The 23,540-nt window shown below is 31.7% G+C and overlaps 1 protein-coding gene and 1 long non-coding RNA gene across 51 annotated transcripts in view; one reads left to right on the top strand and one right to left on the bottom strand.

The window, feature by feature from the left end:
• Positions 1 to 23,540, bottom strand: part of LOC148620030 (uncharacterized) — a 136,875-nt gene that overhangs the window by 24,566 nt on the left and 88,769 nt on the right. For 32 of the 50 annotated variants that reach the window (XM_088580549.1, XM_088580548.1, XM_088580547.1 and 29 more), the window contains 7 exons: positions 21,343 to 21,378; positions 19,899 to 20,072; positions 18,983 to 19,100; positions 17,136 to 17,186; positions 13,129 to 13,243; positions 11,706 to 11,777; positions 10,380 to 10,429 (listed from right to left, as the gene is read on the bottom strand). In XM_088580549.1, coding sequence (XP_088436675.1) covers positions 10,380 to 10,429; positions 11,706 to 11,777; positions 13,129 to 13,243; positions 17,136 to 17,186; positions 18,983 to 19,100; positions 19,899 to 20,072; positions 21,343 to 21,378 — 616 coding nt within the window. The remainder of the gene's footprint in view (positions 1 to 10,379; positions 10,430 to 11,705; positions 11,778 to 13,128; positions 13,244 to 17,135; positions 17,187 to 18,982; positions 19,101 to 19,898; positions 20,073 to 21,342; positions 21,379 to 23,540) is intronic. The other 18 variants (XM_088580554.1, XM_088580551.1, XM_088580555.1 and 15 more) reach the window with 4 other exon arrangements.
• On the top strand, positions 3,890 to 4,836 carry LOC148620031 (uncharacterized). The gene is made up of 3 exons (XR_015921690.1): positions 3,890 to 3,916; positions 4,273 to 4,380; positions 4,725 to 4,836. It is a non-coding gene; the product is annotated as an uncharacterized LOC148620031 (long non-coding RNA).

Below are 23,540 nucleotides of genomic sequence, written 5' to 3'. Positions count from 1 at the left end.
AACACCTGTACAAAGAATATTGCCATTTGGTATTGAAGGACTTACAGAGCGACTTTAAAATCTTACTTAAAATAAGTAATGTTTTGATAAGAGAAGTAGAAACTGTTTAGTCATTAATCTCATTCCTTCCTTTCTACCCCACCCCCTCTTATGACATGAAACAGCTGAGCTCAGAAACTATTAAATTGATTTTATCCCTCACTGATAAATAATAGCTAAGTGTAAATTTACATTAAAATTTTAGTGATACAAGTATTCATTCCCTTTATTTGACATGTTTTTATGGCTATCCAAATTTCAAAACAAATTTTATCTTATGTTGATTAGCCCTCCATTTCAATGGTAAATACTTGTAACTCTTAGAACCCAATTACCTCCCTTTATGGAGCTAATTGTAGTCATTTTACAGCTCAGGATCAATTGGAAACATATTAAATATGAATAACTTGTCATCCAATTAGGATCCCTATAAGTCTTGAAAATGTTAAGAACCAAACTGTGACTGGAGCCTTGGTAAAGCCTGAACATGTTGTTCTATAAACTAAAATATAAAGCCATATTGCTTCAATGTACAAAAACATAGAAACTTTGAGCTAGGAACCTGTAGTTCAATGGTTGTACTTGTTTTCTGTGTTCATCTTAATTCGTCTTACATTTTTCATATAGATTAGGTCAATTTTTGTCCTTATGAACACTTTCACTTAATTTTAGGGCTTTTTACAACTTGCTTTATGGTGTGGGTTTTGTCCACCATTTAAGACCTTGTGGTGACCATTAGAAGTTTAATTGTTTGTTGCTTGACTTTTGGTGGATGAATGTCTCATTGGCAATCATACCAAATCTCGTATTTTCATATTTGTCCTTTAAGAACCCAAAAGAAGGCCAATGTACAACTAAGCAAGAAATTTTTATTCAAATCCATGGGTGTGAGTTCCTCTTTGAAACCAAGAGACTTTAATTGTCATGCATTTTTGATACTTCAACTATGAAAGACAATCAGCAGCTACTGAGGTGTATATTTCAAAACAAGATCAGTATACATGTCTCTTTAAAACTGTAGAAGAACTGTATAGTATAAATTTTTCATAGTCTAATCATAACACAAATCAAATTCCCTAAAAACACTTCATTAATTTTGGTATTATCACTATAGAGTACTTTACCTTATCAAAGCTGCAGATGCAATAAGCTCCATTTTTTTCTTAACTTAAGTTTCTTATAACCACAAAAAAATCTCTATTAAAGTCACAAAAATTTCTCAGTCTACTACTGACATGTCACCATCTTTAATTGTATTCATAAATTTATTCCTCATTAAAGCATGAAATTAGTTATCAATGGCTAATTAGACTTGCAAATTAGGAATGATAACTAGATTAACCTGATGAGGCCTTGTCTAGAGTTGTGAAATATTTTCATGGTCTGTGTGGGCTTTTTCTCAGTTCCATATGGGCCAATACAGTTCACAGACTAGGATAGTGGAATCTACAGTGAAACCTACCTAAACCAAAGTCCCTATGAAGTAAAAGATTTTTCCGGTTAAAGCAGGGTGTGGGTTTTACACAGGTTCATTTGAGCATCAAAAGTGCAGTAAATGTATTTCATTTAAGTGTCATGTTTGGGTATGTTTCTGAGTTATTCAGGGTTCCATTTATATATGTTTCACTGTAAATTATTCAGGGTTCGTTTATATACATTTCACTGCACCAAAAATTTATCAATATAATAAATATGTCAGTACGCACTATCTATAGATGTAAAACATGTTCATATCAGTAAAATTTATGTACTGGTACCCTAAAATCTGCTTTATACTGGTGCCATGTAAAGTAATAGGACAACCATCTGAAGCCTACTTGTATGAAATTCTCTGATATCTATCCAAAAATATCTATCAAAGTTGTTGCTAATTTTGTTAACACAAGCAGTTGAATATTTCATTTTTCTGCATCAGAACCTAAAATAGTCTCTTAAGAGCACCTAAGTAGGTCTTAAACTGAACAAATGCATTGTTCAGAGAAGCAAATAAAGGGAGAATGAATCATCCCCTGAAGTAAAATAAGGAGACTATACAAATTTACAATAGAGACAATATGACTAAGGGGAGATAATAGGAGTCTCATTGCAAAGACACCTTTGTTGTCCATTGTCAATCTGGCAATTAATTAGTACAAATAATCTGTCTATCCCCTTGAAGCACATAAAAGTACATTATAATTCTACTTCATGTGAAATAAAATGCCATATGGTGGCTGAATTCATAACTGGAAATTTTTCATGAGAAAGATTTGGAGGATTAGACAGTTCTAAGCACAGTTATTATTTCAATATCAACATTAAAAATAATGGTCCGGACCCTAACAGGTGGATCCAGGGAGCCCAGGTGGCCCAATATCTCTGGAAGCACCATTAATTAGCCATTCTGTCTAAACTACTAACTATATAAATTCTTAACCAAGGCACTTCTAAGACTCTATTGCTATCTCAAGTTTACAGCATCCCTTTAGAATGAATTAAGTCTATTCCTTATGACATATAAACAGAATATAAATATTCAAAGTATGTTTGATGGACTGGTTTCTTTATTTTGTCTTTTTATGTCTGTCAGCATTCAACTTATTGAATAGAATTATATAGTAAAAATAAGTGTCTCTTATCAAGTCATATTTGCTCAACTTAATGATCAACTCAAAAAAGTAGAACTATTTCTGTTTCAAAGAAGCCAATATTTGAGCATGAACCATAAAAGCACTATTGTTCACCTTTGTTAACCTTTGAGCCCAACTTGTGAGGTGGTCTCCTCCTATAATCTGATCTAATCGATATAAAATCCTTTACAAAAACATAATAAAAGACCTAAGCTGATCCCAATTGACTTGGGAGACAGCATATCTGAGTTATTAATGTGAATTTTACAACCCCATCAGACTTTTTTGACCTTTTTCTTTCTGAGGTCACTGGACAAAATGATATGTTTTTGGTTGACTTCATTCTATTATGAATTATGACACTAAATTGAATATCTATGGCATGGAACACATGTTACCATTAAACCATCAAACTCTTGTTGTGAAAAAATTATTACTTTATCATGGTGCATAACAGATTTACCATTGAAACAGAGTTAGATAAACTGCTTTTGACACTGTACTTATGAACAACTATTGAGATACAGAAAAAAAAAAGATGAAGATACATGTGCCAAACTTTTATTCATTCATTTTGGTACCAAGTTTCGGTCGCCTATGGGTGTATAATGGGAGCACCTCGGTGTCTGAGGATAAATTAAGTGTTTGTTGTTTGTTTGAGAATTTGCACTTTAGGATTTAAATTGGGTGTAACTCCAACAAATATTTAAAGAACAAAATACATAGTGTTGTGTCCCCACTATATACAAAGTTTCATGAAACTCTGTTCAGTCTTTTGAGAAGAGTTAGGATGACAAGATGCTTCAGTCAGTTATGCACTTCATGAAACCAAATTCAAAGGAGCTTAATTGAGCTTTGAGGGATCAAAATTCCCAGATCATATGCACAACTACATACTGTGTCCTTTCAACATACAAGTCTGGTATGTGTTCTACTTTTGGGCCAACTCGGGATAAACTGTCAATATATAGCAATGCAACCCCATGATTTTTCCTACTTCAATTTAAAGTACTAGTAATTTAAGAGACCATCTGATAAAAGTCAAGTTTTAAACTTACAAATTACCGAAGGAAGCACTCTAAAACCTGAACCCGATCCCAGATCCAGACTAAAGTATGGAAACTTTAAACTGAAATATGGTATGGTATGTAAGTAAAATACTAATTATTCATTAAGTGAATAGCACTTATACAAAAATAGCACAATTTGGTCCAAGAATAGTCATTTGATGACTAGAGCATGGACAATAGAGGATTATTTATAAAAATGTGAGCTTTATATTTATTATGTTTCAATTTTGATTTATACAGCATTTTTCAAAGACTCATATATTGACCTAAGCCTTTATTAATACTAGCCTGCAATAGACATAACTATTTATAATGATCTTTTTTTAACAAATTGAAATCTTATGCTGGCCTATTGAATATAATCAAAATGATGATAAACATTAAATAGAAAATACATTTCCTAGTGTAACTATAGCTAGCAGGGTTTACATACATGTATTTGTCATTGCTGTAAAACTGTTCGACCTTGAAATTAGAATTTGTGTTCTTCACGATAATATATATGTACCAGAAACCATCAGCAATTCTTGCCTTTTTTTAAGGCATATTTGCAGATCATAAACTTCAGAACTATGAGATCAAAAACAAAGAGCAACTGTGAAACAACCCTTCAACAGACCAAGACCAAGATGGAATCAAAGAAATACAATCCTCCATTAATTGTAAGTGAATTATTATGTACCTTTCTAAAAACCAGGCAGTAATTTTATTTCTGCACGCATTTTCCTACAGTACTATTTAATCTGAAACATCTGCTGTTCTTATATGAGAAACAGACTCTCCTTCAACAAAAACTTGATGCATGCTACTTCTCCAATCTTGAAAGTACAATTCAGATTTGACTATCTTGGGAGGAGAAATAATTTAAATACTTGAAAGAGAATCTAAAAATATCTACAGTCTATCCCTGATCAAGGAATTTGCCCTAGCTATGAATTCCATTCATTCATTGATGTAAGAATTAATATGAGGATAAGTTAATTGTGATTTGTGTTAACATATTTAGATTACTTGATGGACAACATCTATACCTTACATCAAAACTTCATTGATACCAGTAGAATGTAAGGTCAATTCCAGAAACAGCTCTTCATGTAAAGCAAAAGAAACTGGAATTCTCAAAAATGTAAGAACAGAGTGGTGGTTCCAGAAATTCCAAAAGAAGGCCAACTCTAGTACTTTCCATTTTTTCTATATAATCAACCGAACTTTTCAACCTCAGGACCCCCTGGATCCATCTATGATAAGGATGAACAGCCTTCAACATATACCCTGTAGAATAAGATACATGCTAACACATATGATACCTTTAGACCCTAGAAAAAATATGTTTGAAGCAATTTTAGAAGAAATGGATTTAAATAAGAGTATATGGATGAACAGACAGACAAATACCATGAAAAAGCTTTTTCATCACTAAGAAACAAGAAACAAAAAGATAAGGAAACTACAATTGAAGGATCTGATACATGTACTAGTTAATTTTTAGCTGGATTTCATATTGCACTTTGCTTTCTGTACTGTACACACATTGTTAAGCCAACCCACAAAGAATAAACCTGTCTGTGACAGGCTTCAGGTTTGGTAAAATGTATTTTAAACTCAGATAACAAGAACCTTCATCCAGATAAGTTTATCTTCTTTTTAAGGTTTGACAATTTCTCAGCTTAATTAATAGGTTTGAATACTTGAAAGGAGAGTATTGAAGGGATTATGGACAATGACATGCCCTCTTCACCTAGGATTTATGACCCTGATGTACCAAAAGACAAGACAAGGCCTGAAGAAAAGAGATAATTGACCTTAACTCTTAATTCCCCTGACCACCTAACATATAATCATTTACGATACCAAACTAACTCCATACAAGCCAATACAAGCACAAATAGTATTGGGTGAGTGTTAAGGCTTACTGTAGCCATTATTTAATTTTTCTTTCTTACACTGAAGATAATAATTTACTTATTTTGAAGAATGAATACATTTTCAATCCAAGGGCAAGGGTGGGGTGGACTGGAGGTTATGATGGACCCCCTCCCCCTGGAAGCAAAATTTTTGCCTTAAATACAAGCTGAGAATTAGTGAAACACTACTTGAGGTGGGTAAATTTTGTCCAAATCACCAAATAACCATCTTCATCCCTCAACAGCTTCACACCCCTGATAAAAAAAATGGCCAGCTATGGCCTATCTTTCCTTGAGAAGCACACAAATTGTTTTTTTCTTATTAAGTTAAAACTTCAAACATTAGTGTTTTTCATATTAACAGCTGTCACTCATCAAAAAAGACAAATATTTTGAAAATATTTCATTAAGAAATATGCAAATTGGATATGTCAACCATTAATAAGTTATAAATTCCAGTAATATGTGACAAAAATTACAATAAACTTAGTATTATCTGGTACCTTATCCAAAATATGCGGCAGGGGACCAAACACCATAAATAATATTACTACAATACTTAACCTGTTGATGATAACATAAGGCCAAAAAAAAATAATGACTGTTTCCTGCTACCCTACCTACCCTATTTTTGGTGCCTATCAAAAACACTTAATGTCCAATTAGGCTCTATTACTGTTTAAGTCCAGCTTGTTTCCCTATTGACTCAATGTAATATGCTTATTACCTACCCTTCCTTTTTTCAAGCTGGTAGCAGGAAACAAGATTATTATAGCTTGGCCTTATAACATATAAATGGAACACATGGCCAGAACTTAATTGTACCAATAAGACAAAGATATGAGGCAGGCCAACTTTTTCACATTTAAAAGCATGAGAAAAAGTAAATTCTGTTTGTTTATAATGATACTCTGAAGTTTCAGAATGACTGATTTCAGTATAAAATATACAATTATTGCCATAGGCAGATTCAAGGGTGGGTAGGTGGTAGGCAGAGGCCAGGCCCCAAATTTTATCTTGGGTCAAGGGAATGTTATATCTACTTAAAGCTTAAAGCGCTGTCAAAGGGGTGAATTGGTCCCTTGCATTCATTTTAAAATCATTACATGTACTTGTAATCAATTTCAAGATCTCCCAAAGAGATAGATAAAAAAAAACATAACAGAAAAGATTGTAAAAAGCAGATATTTTATCAATTCTGCATGTAAGTTTGTAAGGATGCATAGAAGGAGATTATGCAACACATCTTAAACAAGAAACATTAAAAAAATGGTACAGAAAAGAATGTGAAAAACAGATACCTCATTAATTCTACAAGTATATGTATATATGGATGCATAGGAAGAAGGATATTATGCAACACATCTAGTAATGAAGATTTACTGTTACAAGGTCACACTAAACTCCTGAGAACATTTCTGACATTTCTTTTCTGCTGAATGATTAAGATATCCAAATATTGACATAGTGGGACTAAAAATACTGTTCTGGCAGATTAACCCTTCTATAAATGACCACAAATCCATAATTCAAGCCGTTTAAAATGACCTTTTATGAGATCTCTCAAAATATAGTTATCTGAACCAAATGACCATTCTAAATACCAGTAATCGACAATACATGTTTTTGTGTTCCAGCTGGAACAAGGTAAATAGGATGAAGGCCAAGTATCAGGTTACATTCAAATCAAAATTTTTATTGAAAAATTATAAATTTTAAATGTTCAATAAACAAAGCAGGGAATAATCTTTGTTTAGCTGTGACCCTTTGGCATTTTTACCATAAACAGTAAAGTATAATATGAAAAGAGAGAGAAACATGTAATTAACATTTAATTTGAAGTAGTTTAATTGCTCTTTATAAATGTTGACAAAGTCCATGATTATCACTCCTGATCACAATCGATCAAAGACCCAATTCAATACCACTGGTTCGAAGTAAAAAATAAAAGTAATGCATGTATTCTATACAATTGTAGTTTCCATTTGCATAGGCTACGTGCTTTCATTTCATTTTAAGAACAAGATAACTTTTATTACATACCCACAATATCTGGCAATTAAAGTAAGCATCTCAATGTATCCAATTCACTAAAATATTTCATCCAGAATTTAGTTATTTTTTACCTGTTTATAACAGGTATATCTTCAAGGATAAAAGATATATCACACAATTATTATAATCGACAGCTTTCAACTATTTTTTTAACATAACAAAAAACATAATTCCAAATTTTTCACAACTTTAAAATTCAATTCATCATGTCACAACTGTGAACCATCATAAAGTATCTAGCGGAGTGAAAAAAGTCTTAAAAATTTAAACAAGTCACTCAGATGTGAAGTTCACATTGACATCTAAGGGAGGTAACGCTAATTTAATTATTGTTTACATTTTTGATGGTGTGTGGGCAAACAGTGCAATCTGTCCCATGTTATTATGATGGTTATCAACTGTTGTTAATTAGAAGAGAGAGGGTATCTGGCTTTTCACCTGTGATTACCTGTGAAGATAGCCATTACCTTGAACCAGGTGTGGCACAGTATTCAGAGTGTGAACAACAACAGAATCATTATGAAATTAAAAAATATTATGTGGAAAAATACTCTAAAGGCAAATAACTTATGTAACAGGTGTCTGGCTTTTAAAGGACTATAAACATTGCAGGATAAATGTAAAATATTCAAGCATGCATAAACTTGGAGAAAAGACTTTTTACTACAAATAAATACTTCAAATGTGCATTTTTCTGCATTTATTGCCCAATAATTTGATACAAATTTACAAGTTATATGTACACTGGGTAACAGAAAATGAACCAAATATTTTAAAAGCTGTAGAATATCGTTATTTTATATGCATTTACAGCCTTCAATACATGAAGATTTAGATGATTTTTTTTAGACTTGAGCAGTTCCTGAGTTTTTAGTTAGGGAAGGCACATAGAAAAGACCTCAAGTTTCAAATTTGATGGTATATATATTTTCTTCATGATTTTTGTTGGTTGGTATTCCTACTTCAGAAACCCTTATGTATGAACTGCAGTATAGTCAATGAGCATGTGTGTGATATACTTCCACAAGGTTGGACTGGGAGTATTCCTATTGGAAGTGTATATTGAGCATGCTCACCGACTAGGACCTAGTTAATATAAAAGGGTCTTGTAATTTCATTAAAAAATCTTAAGAACTAAAAGCTTAAAGGAATGGAGCATCAGGAAAGTCCTACATTTGTAAATTCTCAATCAAAACAGGAATGGTTCAAAATCTTTCTGTCAGAAGTAACATCAGCACTTAGGACGTGATTGTCTGAACTTTTAACACAGATGCACAGCATCTATTATATGAAAGTCATGCATTATCAGTTGGTCAAGACATCAGCGAAATAACAAAAAATAAAATAACAAAAAAAAACAATGCACTTAAATGTAATTTGAGAATAAATAACTACCGTCCCTCAAAGACAAAGTCTAAAATCATATTAAAAATGTACAAAATGTACATAGAAGAGTAATAAATCACACAAACTGATCTTCACACCACAGCTGCAGTTACTCAATATGCATGTGATACAAATTTATTCTGCAGCACTATAAATGTGCAGTTATTTAACTATATGCTTCATATCACGAGATCAAATAGTATTACATAGATGTTAAAGATTCTGCCCTTGAAATTGATAATGCCAATAAAATGTGTTACAAAATAGATAAATACTGTCAATTCACAAACTTAAGCATGCATTAAAAATTGGGATTTGGTATGTTTTTATTTCTGCAAAACTTAGAGCAGTCACTTTTATATAAAAAATACTGAAATTTAACAAGAATGGGTATGACGAATATGTCAAAGAGACAACCCAAACAGGATGAAAATGTCACCTCAAGGCCACCCATGGGTCTTCAATGAATTTCAAGGAAACCCCCACATCACAGGGTCATTTGCAGATGGCCCCAAAACAACAACTGCCCATTTTTAGGGGCTTTATATGTTTTTGTTTTTGCAACCCTGTGATAATTCTGTCTAAAAAAGCCCAAAAAACATCACAATTCCAAATTTACTACATTCTACATCTCTAATTTTATATAAAACTAGTTGTGATTTGAGCTCACTAGGTGATAACTTCCCCTCCCAGAAACCATACAGGAAACCCCATAGTTATCAAAACTATGGGTGGGGGGATAAGGCAGCCACTAGCTGGTCTATCCCAACCTCATTTTGTTTGGTCTAACACAAGTCCTTAATTTTGTATTGATGGGTTAGACCCCTTTCTTAACCAATATGAAAAATAATGTTCTTTAAAAACTGTGTATAGTTGAAATAGCCATAGGGTATGGAGATAGTGCCCATGAAGAGATAAACTTTAATGTCTTTTAAGGACAAAATGTTGTAAAACATTCACTGGTCATTATGTTTTTACAACTACTATCACTTGAGGTTACATGTTCACGGTTTATTTGTTGGGGTGACCAAGTTACCAGTAAGCTATATCTGAATATTTTACTTGTTCATGTATCAGGTTGTTACATGTACCAATGTAAAAAAGAAAATATCCATGCTCTTCTAGGTTTCCATTTTTAACAAAGATAATAAAATGACTTATTTCAAGAAGATTTTTTGCCAAGGATAGTTGCGCAAATGAAAGATGACATTAAATCATAGCATTCTGCACAATGTCCTTGACCTTCCTATTTATCTATTTATAGTTCATATTGTATTAATCTTTATAGTACAGAGAAAGACAACTTCTGTACTTACTATCTACTGAACTGTCCTGGCTTTTCTATGGGAGGATTATGAGCAGTACCCTGAAAAACAAAGAGAAATGAGATTCAGCCATTAACAACCAGTAATTTAACACATTCTTAATAAACCATTCTAGTGATGGGTTCACATGCAAGGAGTAGGTATGACAAGTCATCTTGCAGAACCTAACATACACTAATAGGACAAGATGCATCAAGATAAATCAAGGGTAAAGTTATGATCATCATTTACTATACATCTCAGTGCAATGCTTAGATTTTCAAAACTGTAATAATCAAATTTTTTCTTTACTGATATATTTATATGATACAGCCACTATTTATCTTAAAATGATAAAAAATATTGAGCTGAAACTAACTTTCAACAAAAAAACTATTAAAAAATAAGAAAAGTCATTACTTAATTCTCATAATTTACAACAACTCGGACAAAAGTATATCATTGTTTCAATTAAGTGAATTTCACTAGTGGAAATAATGAAAGAGAAACTCGATTACAACAAAAAAAAAAGGTGATCCTTATTTAGTCCTGATTTCCAGTCCTCCACCTATAATCATCACTTCTATTGATATAAGGTGTTTAGTCAGTTCAAAGGTCAGTTAGTATCCAATCGACAAGTCATTTTTTGGGGGTCAAATAAAAGAAAAGGCATATAAAAAAGTAAGCTAACTTCAATATTCTTGCATAATATCTGAATATACGAGGCTAAAAAAACTACTTTGCTAAGCTAAAAAATAAAATAGTCATAGAAAAAAAAACCAGGTGTTTTAAATGGAAGTCTGATATGTCTAGCGGCTAAACTGAAACTCTGATTATGTTCTATGATAACCAAAGAAACAATGTTACATATTCTACCCCCATATTTAGGCTCAAAAATAAATTTAAAATTCCTACAGATGGTATCTAAATGTAAGGCTTTGCACTCAATTACTTAAGAGGACTGGTAAGATATGATATGTGTTTGATGGATATTATTAATATGAGGATTCAACATGCTTGTGATCATTTCAATATATATGTATCACACAGTGACAATATTAAATCATACAACATCTAGAGTTAGGGGAAATTCTGAAAACTTGAAATTTCCCATTTTTATTATTTCTACATTTGTAGATTCCAAATTACCAGCATATTTAGTACACAAGGTTTGACACCGATATAGAAATACATGTATTAAAACTGAAAATGAACATGAGTGATAGATTCTAAAAACAGAGAAAGACAAATTAAAAAAATCAAACAGTGAAATAAAAAATTTAGCCATAAGCCATCAGCTACAAGCATATTTTTTTGTGCAACCATCACACATACTACCTTTGTGCTTTCTGTTTTCTTTTTTCTCTCAGTTGGAGAAGTGGCCGAATACGACCGAAATCTACCAGGAGCCTACATACGTAATTAAAAACACAAAATCAAATATACACACATCCCTACGTAATACACACAAACAGACTCAACATTAAACACGCTGAAGTCACGAACTTCCCAGTATTTAAAATAAATTTCTCAATGCCTTATGCACACAGATTCACAGTCAATAAACGGGGAAGCAAGCTCCATTCACATCTAGTACACAAAAAGTATTTAACAAGCAAAACTTGTCCACAATGCACAATTTTCCAAACTAAGATAATCATTCCACATGCAAAATTGGGTGTGTTTCAAAGAGTTGGGTGGGGTTGAAACATGAAAAAAATATGTTGATCAGACTTATTCCATTTTATCATTAACAAGGATTATTTTCTCACAAATATGAATGTTTTTCACAAGTGTGTAACAACAAAAGATTAAACATCTCTATAGATAATTGGGTATATTCCCTTTTTAATATTTAATGCTATTATCAGTTACACTACAAAACAAAGAGACAGAAACACATTAAAATGACACAGCAATAGAACAAAGATTAATGTAATTACATAATCTAAAAACAAGAATTTTTATCTTGTTTTTGATGGCATAAGAACTGAATTATTGACCATTTCCCTACCTCTCAAAAAACTGTACAAAATCATGTACTATAATCCAATTTTACATTTTATAAACAATACACCTGCAATGGTCCCCACTTTGACAAAAATCAATAGCTCAGGTAAAAATTGATCCAGAGGATGGCAATATTTATTAATTTAAATCCAGGTAATCTGTAATGAATTCATGGACTAATGATTTATCTGGATGCTGAATCACGTTATAATGGTGAATAAAATTCTAATTTTAATTCCTATTTCAATTTCTAACATTAAATGCTAGTCATAGAAACACTAGACCCATTTAAAGGACAATTGATTTGCTATATGCCATCCACAGCCAAGCTGAATAATTCAAACATGCTTATAGTGTATGCTGTGATGTTAAATGTACCAAATTGCAACATATTACCTAAGCCGTGAAATCAAAGAACCTCATGTGTTAAAAAATACCAATCAAATTTTTTGATAAATTGTATCTATATACAAGTATTTTATATCATTATTAATTTCATACATCACAAAAATCTACATAGCAAAGTTCATAAATCAAAAAGGTCACCAAAAAAGTCAAAAGATGAATTTGGAAAAAAAAAATTGAAGGTTTTAAATTGTAGTAGTTAAAATTATCATAACAATGGTCAAAGGGAAATAACTCTAAGCCAATTCAAGGGTGGGTCATGCCTACTCAGAATAGGATATATATAATTATTCAGAGGATTGGCGATACTATTATTTTGATAAAAACAAAAATGTACAATACTTACAACTTTAGCTTCTTGAAACGCTATGGATGAAAATCCTGGTTCATAATCAACTATACTTCTTGGCTGACATCGGTATTTTTCAACGGTTGATCGGGCATTGGGTGGATTCCACTCACTGTAGTAAAACAACGAAAAAATTACCACTGAATATAATTTCACCTTTTTGCATTCACACAAAAATGTTACTTTTAAAGGATAATGAAATGTTTACACACTGTAGGCACCACATATGAAGTCACGAAAAGCTACAAATTTTGTATCATAAAAATGCCAACTGTGCAGGATTCCTCGAATATCTTGAACTACTGACATACATATGAACAGTATTACATCCAACTCCACTCTAGAACAATAACAAACAAATTCCCCTTTCAAGATTCTGATGTAAAAGTTGGATTAATGGTCTATAATTATTACTTTTCTTTATGAACTCGGCTAACACAAGATGTCACAGAACAACAGCTGTCCAACAAGTAAAATAATCGTTAAAATATAAAGTCTACTGACTCTTACAAGTATTAAAACCTACTCTAGTTTCTCCTTAATCATTAAATTAAGTAATCCATCAGAACAAAAATATTAAAAAAAAATAGCCATAGCAATTAAAAGTCAACTTTTCACTATTGATCCGAAGATTACATAATTTTCAGACAATACATTAGAAAATTACCTGACAATATGGTAAATTTCACCCTAATATTAGTGATGTTTGACAAAGATGATAGATAGATTGATTTTCAGCTGCAACATGGTGATTTCACACACTTCTTGAAAAAACTACAAACAATATTCCACCGTTGAGTGGTTGATTTCATAACAATGCGAAACAGATTTCATTAAATATTGATTTTGGGCAATTTATGGCATTTTGATGTTGTCGTATTTTTCACCTGATGTTGAGGTAAAAAAGAGACAATCAGATCTAGAAATATTGATCATAGATAATTCAAGAGTTTTAGTACAGACTTCAGGAAATCAAAAAGATTATTTGTACACATCATGTTCAGTATACCCCACTTGTACAGAAAGTTAACATCAGGAAGCATCAAAAACTACTTACAAAGTATGTCCCATCTATATAAAGCCACATACTGTACCTGAACCGATCTGTGCAACAAAAAATGCGAGCGGTCATCGATCAGTTTCCGGTCAGTCATCGATCCGTCACACCAATCCATTAAACCGGTGATCACATCACATGACCTCAGAGCGGTCACTGTAACTTACGGTTTTTATTGTTTTCTTTGTCAATTTTACACATATTTACATAATGTAATAGATTTAAACGTCAATTTATACTTTTATTTTACATTTCTTTTATTTCAAACAGATCTTACTCCATTTTACATTATGAAACTGCGATCAAATCGGTCACCGGTCATCAATCCATCAGCGACCAATCAGTCAACAGTCATCGATCTGACAAATCGTTGCACGGATCAGTTCAAGGACTGTACTTAATTTGAAATCAATCTATCCATTAGAAGTAAAAGAAAATTATTATGAAACTTGTATGGAAAGACAGAATTATATAGATGGATGGACAGTCAAGGTGATTCCAATGAAGCATCCACTTTTGAGTTGGGGTTTTCTATTAACATTTAATTGCTCTGAATATAGTGCAAAATAAAAATATCCAAGTGTACATACTAGGCTTGAGTTTAATATAAAGATTGCATATTTAATCTTATTGAAGGCTGGTTTAATGCAATAATATTTTGTTTCTTTTTCTTTCTGCCACAAACCAATAAGAGGTTACTGTTCAGAAAGACACTTATATTCAATGATGAGCCTGTACTGAGCCCACTTGTGTTTTGATCAGCCATTTGAAGTTGATGGTGTTGTCTTGCGGGCAATTTGTCCCTATTTATCAAATATTCTACAGTCTGCAGTAAAGTACCATAGCACATTGTAGACTTAAACAAAACAATCCAATTCAACAAATCTGTATCTTGAACAACCAGACACATTAACTAACTCAACATCCATATGACCATTTTGTATGGCCATGCAGTTATGATAAATTATACACAATACTACCAGCTCAAGCATCATTGTTCTTCCTACTTGCCCACCCATGTCAATTGGTAAGTAGACCTTGGATTTTTCTTATTGTTTTGTTAGTATGATTTGACAACACTTAAAGCACGAAATTGCAGGGATTCCTATAGCCTTATATAGTACTACAGCTATGAAAGTGTGGACAAACTGTTTCCTACTTCACATCAAAACCACACAGCATTCATACTCATAGAAGCAATGGTACAGTACAGACATTACATATCAATGTAATTTTCTTCAAAAATGGTGTGAAGATGACCAATTGTATATAATCACCACTTAAGGAGGTAGACCTAGGGTAAAGGACATAACTCATGAAGTCAGTGATATGTTTGTATCATATTCAATTTCACCAAAGCCTATCAAGCTTTCATTTGACACAGAATGAAATCAGTCAGAGTTACTTTGATGCTTACATGACATTGATGTAAAATGCTGAATACAGACGTTCCAATTATTTTAGAGGGTTGTGTCCCTTACCCTAGGTCTACCTCCTTAAGCAAACGAGATAATTTACAATTTACAGTTAATTTAGTAACATTGGTAGTTTCTTCACTACTCTTAAGAATCTGGCATGGATGTTTTTTTTTAATTAATGTTGCACATATATCTAAATCACATGATGTCCATTTTTATCCACTATCAAAATAGCATAAAATTACTTCATTTATTAAGGTAATATATACTTCTCTTGTATGTATAAACAGGCAAGTTCTTGTAAAAAAATATTTTCCTGTACTTATAAAAATCATATCTTTTATTTAGAGAAAAGTTCCAAGCATAAATTTTAAAAAAAAAGTTATAAATTAGACAAAAAAATAAAGAAAAAAGTTTGATCATTAACTGAACAGGCAAATAAGATAATCAAACTATAATCATATGATTAATCTAATGATTAGACTGACTCCTATGAAACTTGGTATAGGATACATATGAAAATAATATACATGTATGTAAATAAACATTCAAAATGTGAGATGCCCAATCACCAAAAAATAATCAATATAAAATATCCAAAGAATGTGAGAATGAACCATTAATTGAACAGGTAACATAATTCTGTTATGGGTCATGAAAATAAACATAAATAATGGCTGATCACCATAGCAACTAAAAACTACAAGCTGTTGAAGAAAGCCTTGTGGACCAGAAGAAATGATACAAATATCAACGCCAACTTTCTGAGAATGAAAAAAAAACTTATATTTTGGCAAATTTTATGAATTTCTAATGACCTTTTGACCTACTAGCTTAAAGTTTCTATGGTGATAAATCTATAAAAACCTTGCCATCTTACCTTAGGAAATCAAAGAATTCTTTAAACCATGATCTGATTATAACAATCAAATGGAGATAATTCTAGAAACAACTTTGATCTCCAAAGGATTAAGCACAATATATCCCATAACATTTTAATATCAAATCAAAAAGCATAAAAAAATGAACAACATGTCAGTTCTCCTGTTTTTAGGAGTAAATCATAAAATGCATTAAAAAAAATTGATGTTTTAAAAGTCATATTTTTCCGATTCAGGATTTTTTTTTATACTTTATAAGCAAAAATAATGTTAACATATTCAAAAACCTGAAAAAGAAGGGTATCAAGTTATGAATGAGGTCAAATTCATCAGTGGAATGAAACAATGAGCACAAGACACATACAAAAGACAGACACAACAAGCGCAGACACATGAACAAATTAATCCCAACCCAAAACATCCAGATAAGATGGCAACGGCAACCCAAATAAATTGATGACAATAAAAACAAATTATCTCTAAGACTTCAGGGTAAAATACTAAAAAAAAAATAACAACTGAGGATAAAAATGGTACAAATGGAGGATAATAAAGTCCCATTATGAACCAGTGTACTGCAATATAATGGTGGTATTTCATAAGCAGGCATTTGTGCAAGGGGTGTGGTACAATATTGACAAAACCTACTCTAGATAGTTCAGAAAGTCTTGCACCTCTGCAGAAATTTCGCTAGTATCTCTGAAATGTTGGAGAACAATTTTTAAGCATTTATTAATAAGCAGTTACAGCATATTTATTCTAAGCATTAAAGAAACTTTTTCATTGATATTCTCTCCGAAAACATTGTCACTTAGGCTGCATTCTTCCAAAAAAAGCACATTACTTTTATAACTATGACTGATTTAAGGAAATTAAATAAGTTCATTGATAAAACTTTTATTTCTTTATTTGAAGAAAAACATATATTAAATATAAATTTAATATAATGGAAATTAATCAAATTCTACACAAAGTTTTGAGGCATGCTACAACAAATTTACAGTCCTATAAGACCATGCAAAAATGGTTAAATAAACATTAAATATAAATTTTTAATTTCGATCAAAGATTTTTTTTTTATTGATAAACAATTTCAAATAAACTTTCATGCCTTGTAATAAGATATGGGTGCAATATGATAAAATTTGCTCACATATGAATGGAATTAATGGAGTAAATAAAATGTTTACGTGCAATACTTGAGTACTTAACCAAAAATGGTGCAACAGAGATTTTATTTCTTTCAAACCAGATATAAACTCAAAAACCTAAGGTCAATTCAAAAGAGTTAATTTAAACCTAACATAATGTAACCACCAAGCAATGCATTTCCTGATGATGCAAGCCACCATACATGTAAAACCATGACACATATGGGGAAAAACACAGACACAGCCACATAAATCATACATGTACATTTAGTATGTTAATGACATGACAACTACAAAGAATACACATACAGATGATAAACAAATGATGCATGGAAAAAACAAGCTTTACAGGCAGAAATTAATGATGAAACTTCAGTTTTTTGGTTTATTCACTTGCTCTAGAAGAAATGCATTAGACTTACGTTTATATTTAAAGCCACTGATCTTTTTTTAAGTATAGTTCCATATAAGAATAAAGCCAGCCCTATAGTAATTGTGCTATATCATAACAATTTTGCAAAACTTTAAATTACTGAAATTAAGACAAATGTTCACAACTCAAGAAACTGGTCTGCAGATCTGTGTAAGAACAAGGCAGGCCCTATAGTAATTATAACACATTAGAACAAATTTGCATGACTATTAATTGGCAAAATAACGGTACCCTCAATGTACCTCAACAACTTCGTGACTTTTAATTGACAAAATACCCTCATTGCACCTCAACAACTTCATGACTTTTAATTGACAAAATACCCTCATTGTACCTCAACAACTTCATGACTTTTAATTGACAAAATACCCTCATTGTACCTCAAAAAAATTGTTCCTATAAACTTCATAAAGCAGATTCAGGTTTTGTCTAAGAATGTTATGATACAATCTGGGGAATTATGAATCATTATGAATATTAAATTGTTCATAAGTAGATTGCATAAATCATGACAATTCAGAGTTTACAATTAACCTTTATATACAATGGGTGTTTTTGCACATTTACTATCCTTTAAAAAAACCAAGTTGATTACTTTTAACACAATTGTATAAAATACAATTAACATACTTCTAAGTAATTCCTGAGCTTATGTTCTACTAGATTTCCATACATCTTAAATTCAATTTAACAACATGCCTGAAGTTTCATCATCAATTTTTTATTGTGTTCATAGCTTACCTCCCTTGTGTATCAATATATTGTATTCACAATAATTTCTCTAAAGATCTTTAGGCATTATCAATTATCCAGAATTAATAACAGTGAAGTTATTCTTTTGATAGAGAATTGGAATTTACAAAGAATACTTTGGAAATGGACTGCTATCATGGTCTGAAATTCATACTTACAAAGTTCTAGGTTTGGTTGACGATGACTTGAAATCAGCTTTGAAATCAGAAAGACTTTTTGTTCTGTTTTTAATCCTGGATGATGTGTCTGGCTCTGATTTATAACCAGCTTCAAAATCTGAAATGAGATACAAATATTTCAATGATCTTAAGAATCGGAAAATGCACCAAAATCAGGAAAAAAATCAGAAAGAATAATAAATTAACGTGGATGATTTTATAAGGTTAACAAACTAAGCGGAAATTACCAAAATCGGAAATAAATATACAGTGAAAAAAAAAAAAGAATTGTAACAGTAAAATCCCGACTTGAAATAGCAGAATTTTGCTGAAAAGCAGAAAAAAATCATGCCTGAAATAAATATCTGTGCTACAGCACATGATACCCCTGTCCCACTTTTTTGCCCCACAACTAAGAAAACAATGGAAGACAACTGGAAGCTTCTTTCAATGAAACATTACGGTAAAAATTGAAATCGCTTGAAACAATGTTGAGATGAACCATGTGTGTAAAGAAGGATGGACTGGGGTTTCCGAAAATAGGTACTTCAAAAGATGGACAAATAAAAAAATATATTTCACCCAGAGAAGTACATGTATATACCTAATATAAAATCTTCTACCAAAATACTCTGAGAAATAAGTAAGCCAGCCATACTTAGTGGGAATTACAGTCTCCCCTAAAAAAAAGGAGGATTTTGTGCTTTAAATGTTTAAGTCTTGATGCTTTTGACCAATACCCCAGCTCCCATCCCCCCACACCCCTACAAAAAGGCCAAAAAGAAAAGGAACATGTGAGAACTGTTTATCATATACAGTAATCCTGCAGAAACCATGAGACAAAACTACACTATCAAATTCACTAAAACAATCCCAAATAATTTGTCTACAGTAAAACTGAAATACTGGGTTATACCTTTTTTACCAGTAAACATGTCCTTTCTTTGGTTAAACTCGGACTTAGATAATTTTTCAGTTTGGGTTGACGACAAGCGGTCATTTTGTTTATTCTTTTCACTAACACGAAACTTGGACGAATCTTCTCTGTATGTAGAAGGAAGTTCATAGGCTGGCTTATAGGGATTTTCTTCTGAAAAATAGGCAAGAAAGAAAATTTATTATCGTCTACTTTATTGTTTTCCAGTGTAAGTTACTGCTTGGTGATTTCTATCAGACTACTGGTACTTCCCTGATACAAAATTTTCTACAATTTACAATGACGGTGTTATGTCATACAGACTTAGACACCACTGATGCTGTAAACCTGCGAAATTCTCTCTGCAGTTTTGTTTCGCTATTTTCATGTCAAGTTCCCTAACACGAAAATTAAAGTGTCACAATATTTTTTTTAAAGAACATTATAGTACAATTTGATGAAATATCACAAATTTTAAACTGTGTAAATGCAGATTTTTAGCACAAACCCTGAAAAAGAATAATGCCAGTTTTGAACATCTCAACAGAATATCACATATCACCAAATCTGGCTCACTATGATGCTTTCTGATTTGACTTCAAAACAGCTGTTATTCTGTATACATTATGCTCATAACCTTATACATGTGTTTTCTTACATGTATTAACACATACATACATGTCCTTTGAAACATTCAAAATAAACATGCCAATAAAGATGACCATGTATACAAAAGATATGACAGGCTTTCATACACCTACACACATGAATGCATGCACACGCAAAGCCATGAAAGATAATTGATGTCATATTCCCTAAAAAACACTATGCATAAGATATACACACTTAATGACTTCACTGCATATGAACTGAAAGACAGCAACTGCTATGTGGATATTAGCTTTGAATGAAAAATGGTTACATTTATTTTTCTTAGTATTTTTAAAAAGTCTGTGGTATTCTTAGCATAATTGTATGAGAACACAAATGTCGCTGTGAGCTCATAAAATGATTCATACAGAATTACTTGTATGGCTATAAATCCCTCAACCAAATATGACAAGCAAGTATGCAGAATTATGATGTAATTAGAATAAATTAATATATAAAAATAGTTTCATGCCTCTTGACAGTGCAAGAAATAGATGCATTTGTTCCTACATGACTGCACATTTGTGAAATGACATGTCTTTTCAATGCTCATCAGCCTACTTGCTAAAACTAAATGATGCCTTTAAGTGAAAAATTTACATTATAGAATGTACTCCAATGCAGTACATTCAATGGGAGCTAAATTTGCCCTAAAAGCAGTGCTTTCATTATCATTTAAGCTGAAGCAGTGTATTTTTTTCCTTTAACAGAAAATTACTAATGAGTTGCTTTCCTTGCTATTATCCAATACTTTTCTGAATCCTTGGACCTTAGACAACTATAATACACTTACTGGTAACTTTTTCTTCAATAACTGGTCTCTTGATATCTAAAATGAAATGTCTGATGTAGCCATACATGATTTTACACACACAAGCAGGTTCATAAGGGAGGTAATTTCATCTCTGACAAATATCAAACACATGACATTATTGAATTGTCTCCCTTTAAAAGCAGTTAAATATTTTGAAAAGATTTCCTTTTTCTTTAATGAAATTCCTTTGTCAGATATGAATCACATTAAATGCAAGCAACTGTCTCTAGTCTACAATCAACAAATATCTATTTAGGGTTACATGCAACAGACAAATCATTCATGGATGTTATAGCAATAACTGAATTAGAGAATGGTGAATTATGTATCATTATGATCCTTACATATGTTAGGATACATGATCACTAGGGAGTGGGTATAAAAAAACATATATGAACAACTGACTCTATCCTCCTAAATGATTAACAGACAGATGGACAGACACACCACATTCAAAACAAGACATAATGGAAGGCTGGGCAAAAAAAAAACCAAAAAAAAAACCATGGTGACACGCTCCCCAACCTATACTCCTTAGATCGTAATATCAAACTAACCAGGACACTTGAACCACTTTTTGGAAACAATATTCTTATTCAACTTTTCATGCTTATTACACAAGTTTACCCATTATTTAAATACTGTCTTTTTAAATGCCTCATAATTCACAAACAATGACAAGAAAACATAGATGTTACAATTTTAGTTTGTATAGACCCTTGGCTATAGGACAATGCCCAATTCAGCTTACTCCATATTTATTAGCAACAAAAACATAAGATCGTAATCGTACGATTTAAACCTATTGTGAAGGAGATATACACTAACAACATGTTGTACGCTTCATTTGACAAAATCCATCGTGATGTATTGATAGGAGATCTAGCTTAGTAGAAATGACAATGAAACTATAGATTAAACTTTCATAACATTTTGTCTTTATCAATGGTTAAAATGCAACTTGAGAGATTTTCATTGCTGTGAAACAGATGGTTGATACACATAATTGAGACAGAATATTGAATGGAATTACTGAAGAAAAACTGTCCTTTTCCAAAGCTAACAAATTTGGTATTTTCAGTGACAGTTCCAAAAGTTTTGTAAAGGGGCTGACTGACTGGCCTAAAAGGGAGGTTCACCAGTGAATTCCAGTTTTTTCTATTTGATAGACACAATACAGTCAAACTTGCCTCAAGTAACCTTCCATTGGAAAGTGAAATCATGGTCAAATGACAGATGGTCTTTATTAATAAGTTAATTTTACGTACTATGAACTACACTAGGATATTTCAAACGTAGTCTTATAATATACGATACTGCCAAATACAGGTGGGTCACTATGACTGGTTAGACTGTAAATAATATTATTCATGATTTTTGCAAAGGAGAAATTTTATGCTTGATAATAAATTATTCCTGTAAATAAATTAATCTCTGATATCATTAGCTCTATCCCTAACCAACTAGCATTTCCGTAGATAAATCATCCATTACTAAAATTAACTCTACCCCATACTCATAATTCATGGAACATTGAAAAATGATGATAGCAGATATGTTCACTTGATAGAAGAGCAAGAATTACATTTATTGTATAGACAGCAGTGTTTTATCGAATTATCCCAGTGTAATAAATTTCGATAATTCACATTGTGAAATAAATTCAGTAATTTCTCTCTTGAACTTTCTCCCACCATAAGGATACAACACAAATACGAATCCACCATTCACAAAAATTAATATTCGTGTTGAAAAAAGGAATGAATAGTAACGGAAATCTATATAAAAAATAGGATAATCAATTGGTTATTGTAAATAACCAAAATATGATCGCTTGTGTCAGGAACACATAAAGACTTAACTTGTGCATGGAACAAGTTCCACACACTCTTTAAATTTAGGCGTTCTTCAGCACTCATGATCATATTTTGGTTATTCACGCTTTCATCCATATACATATTCATATTCATTACTAATATGTTTGCAGTATTTGCCATTTTTTGAAAAGCATTCTGAACATGAGAGTATAATAATACTCTCATATAGGGCAATAGATATTTTACAACCCGTACTTTCAGATATATATGTATAAAACTAATGTAATAAATTAAAAACTGCACATAAAACTAGTTTCAACAAGAACATTTTATGCTTTAATGACCTTGCATATTTTTCAT

Source organism: Perna viridis, chromosome 4 (assembly GCF_037379345.1).
Source record: "Perna viridis isolate PV_CMFRI_1.1 ecotype Kerala chromosome 4, ASM3737934v1, whole genome shotgun sequence".
Classification (NCBI taxonomy): domain Eukaryota; kingdom Metazoa; phylum Mollusca; class Bivalvia; order Mytilida; family Mytilidae; genus Perna; species Perna viridis.
This window is presented reverse-complemented; position numbering and strand designations above follow the sequence as displayed.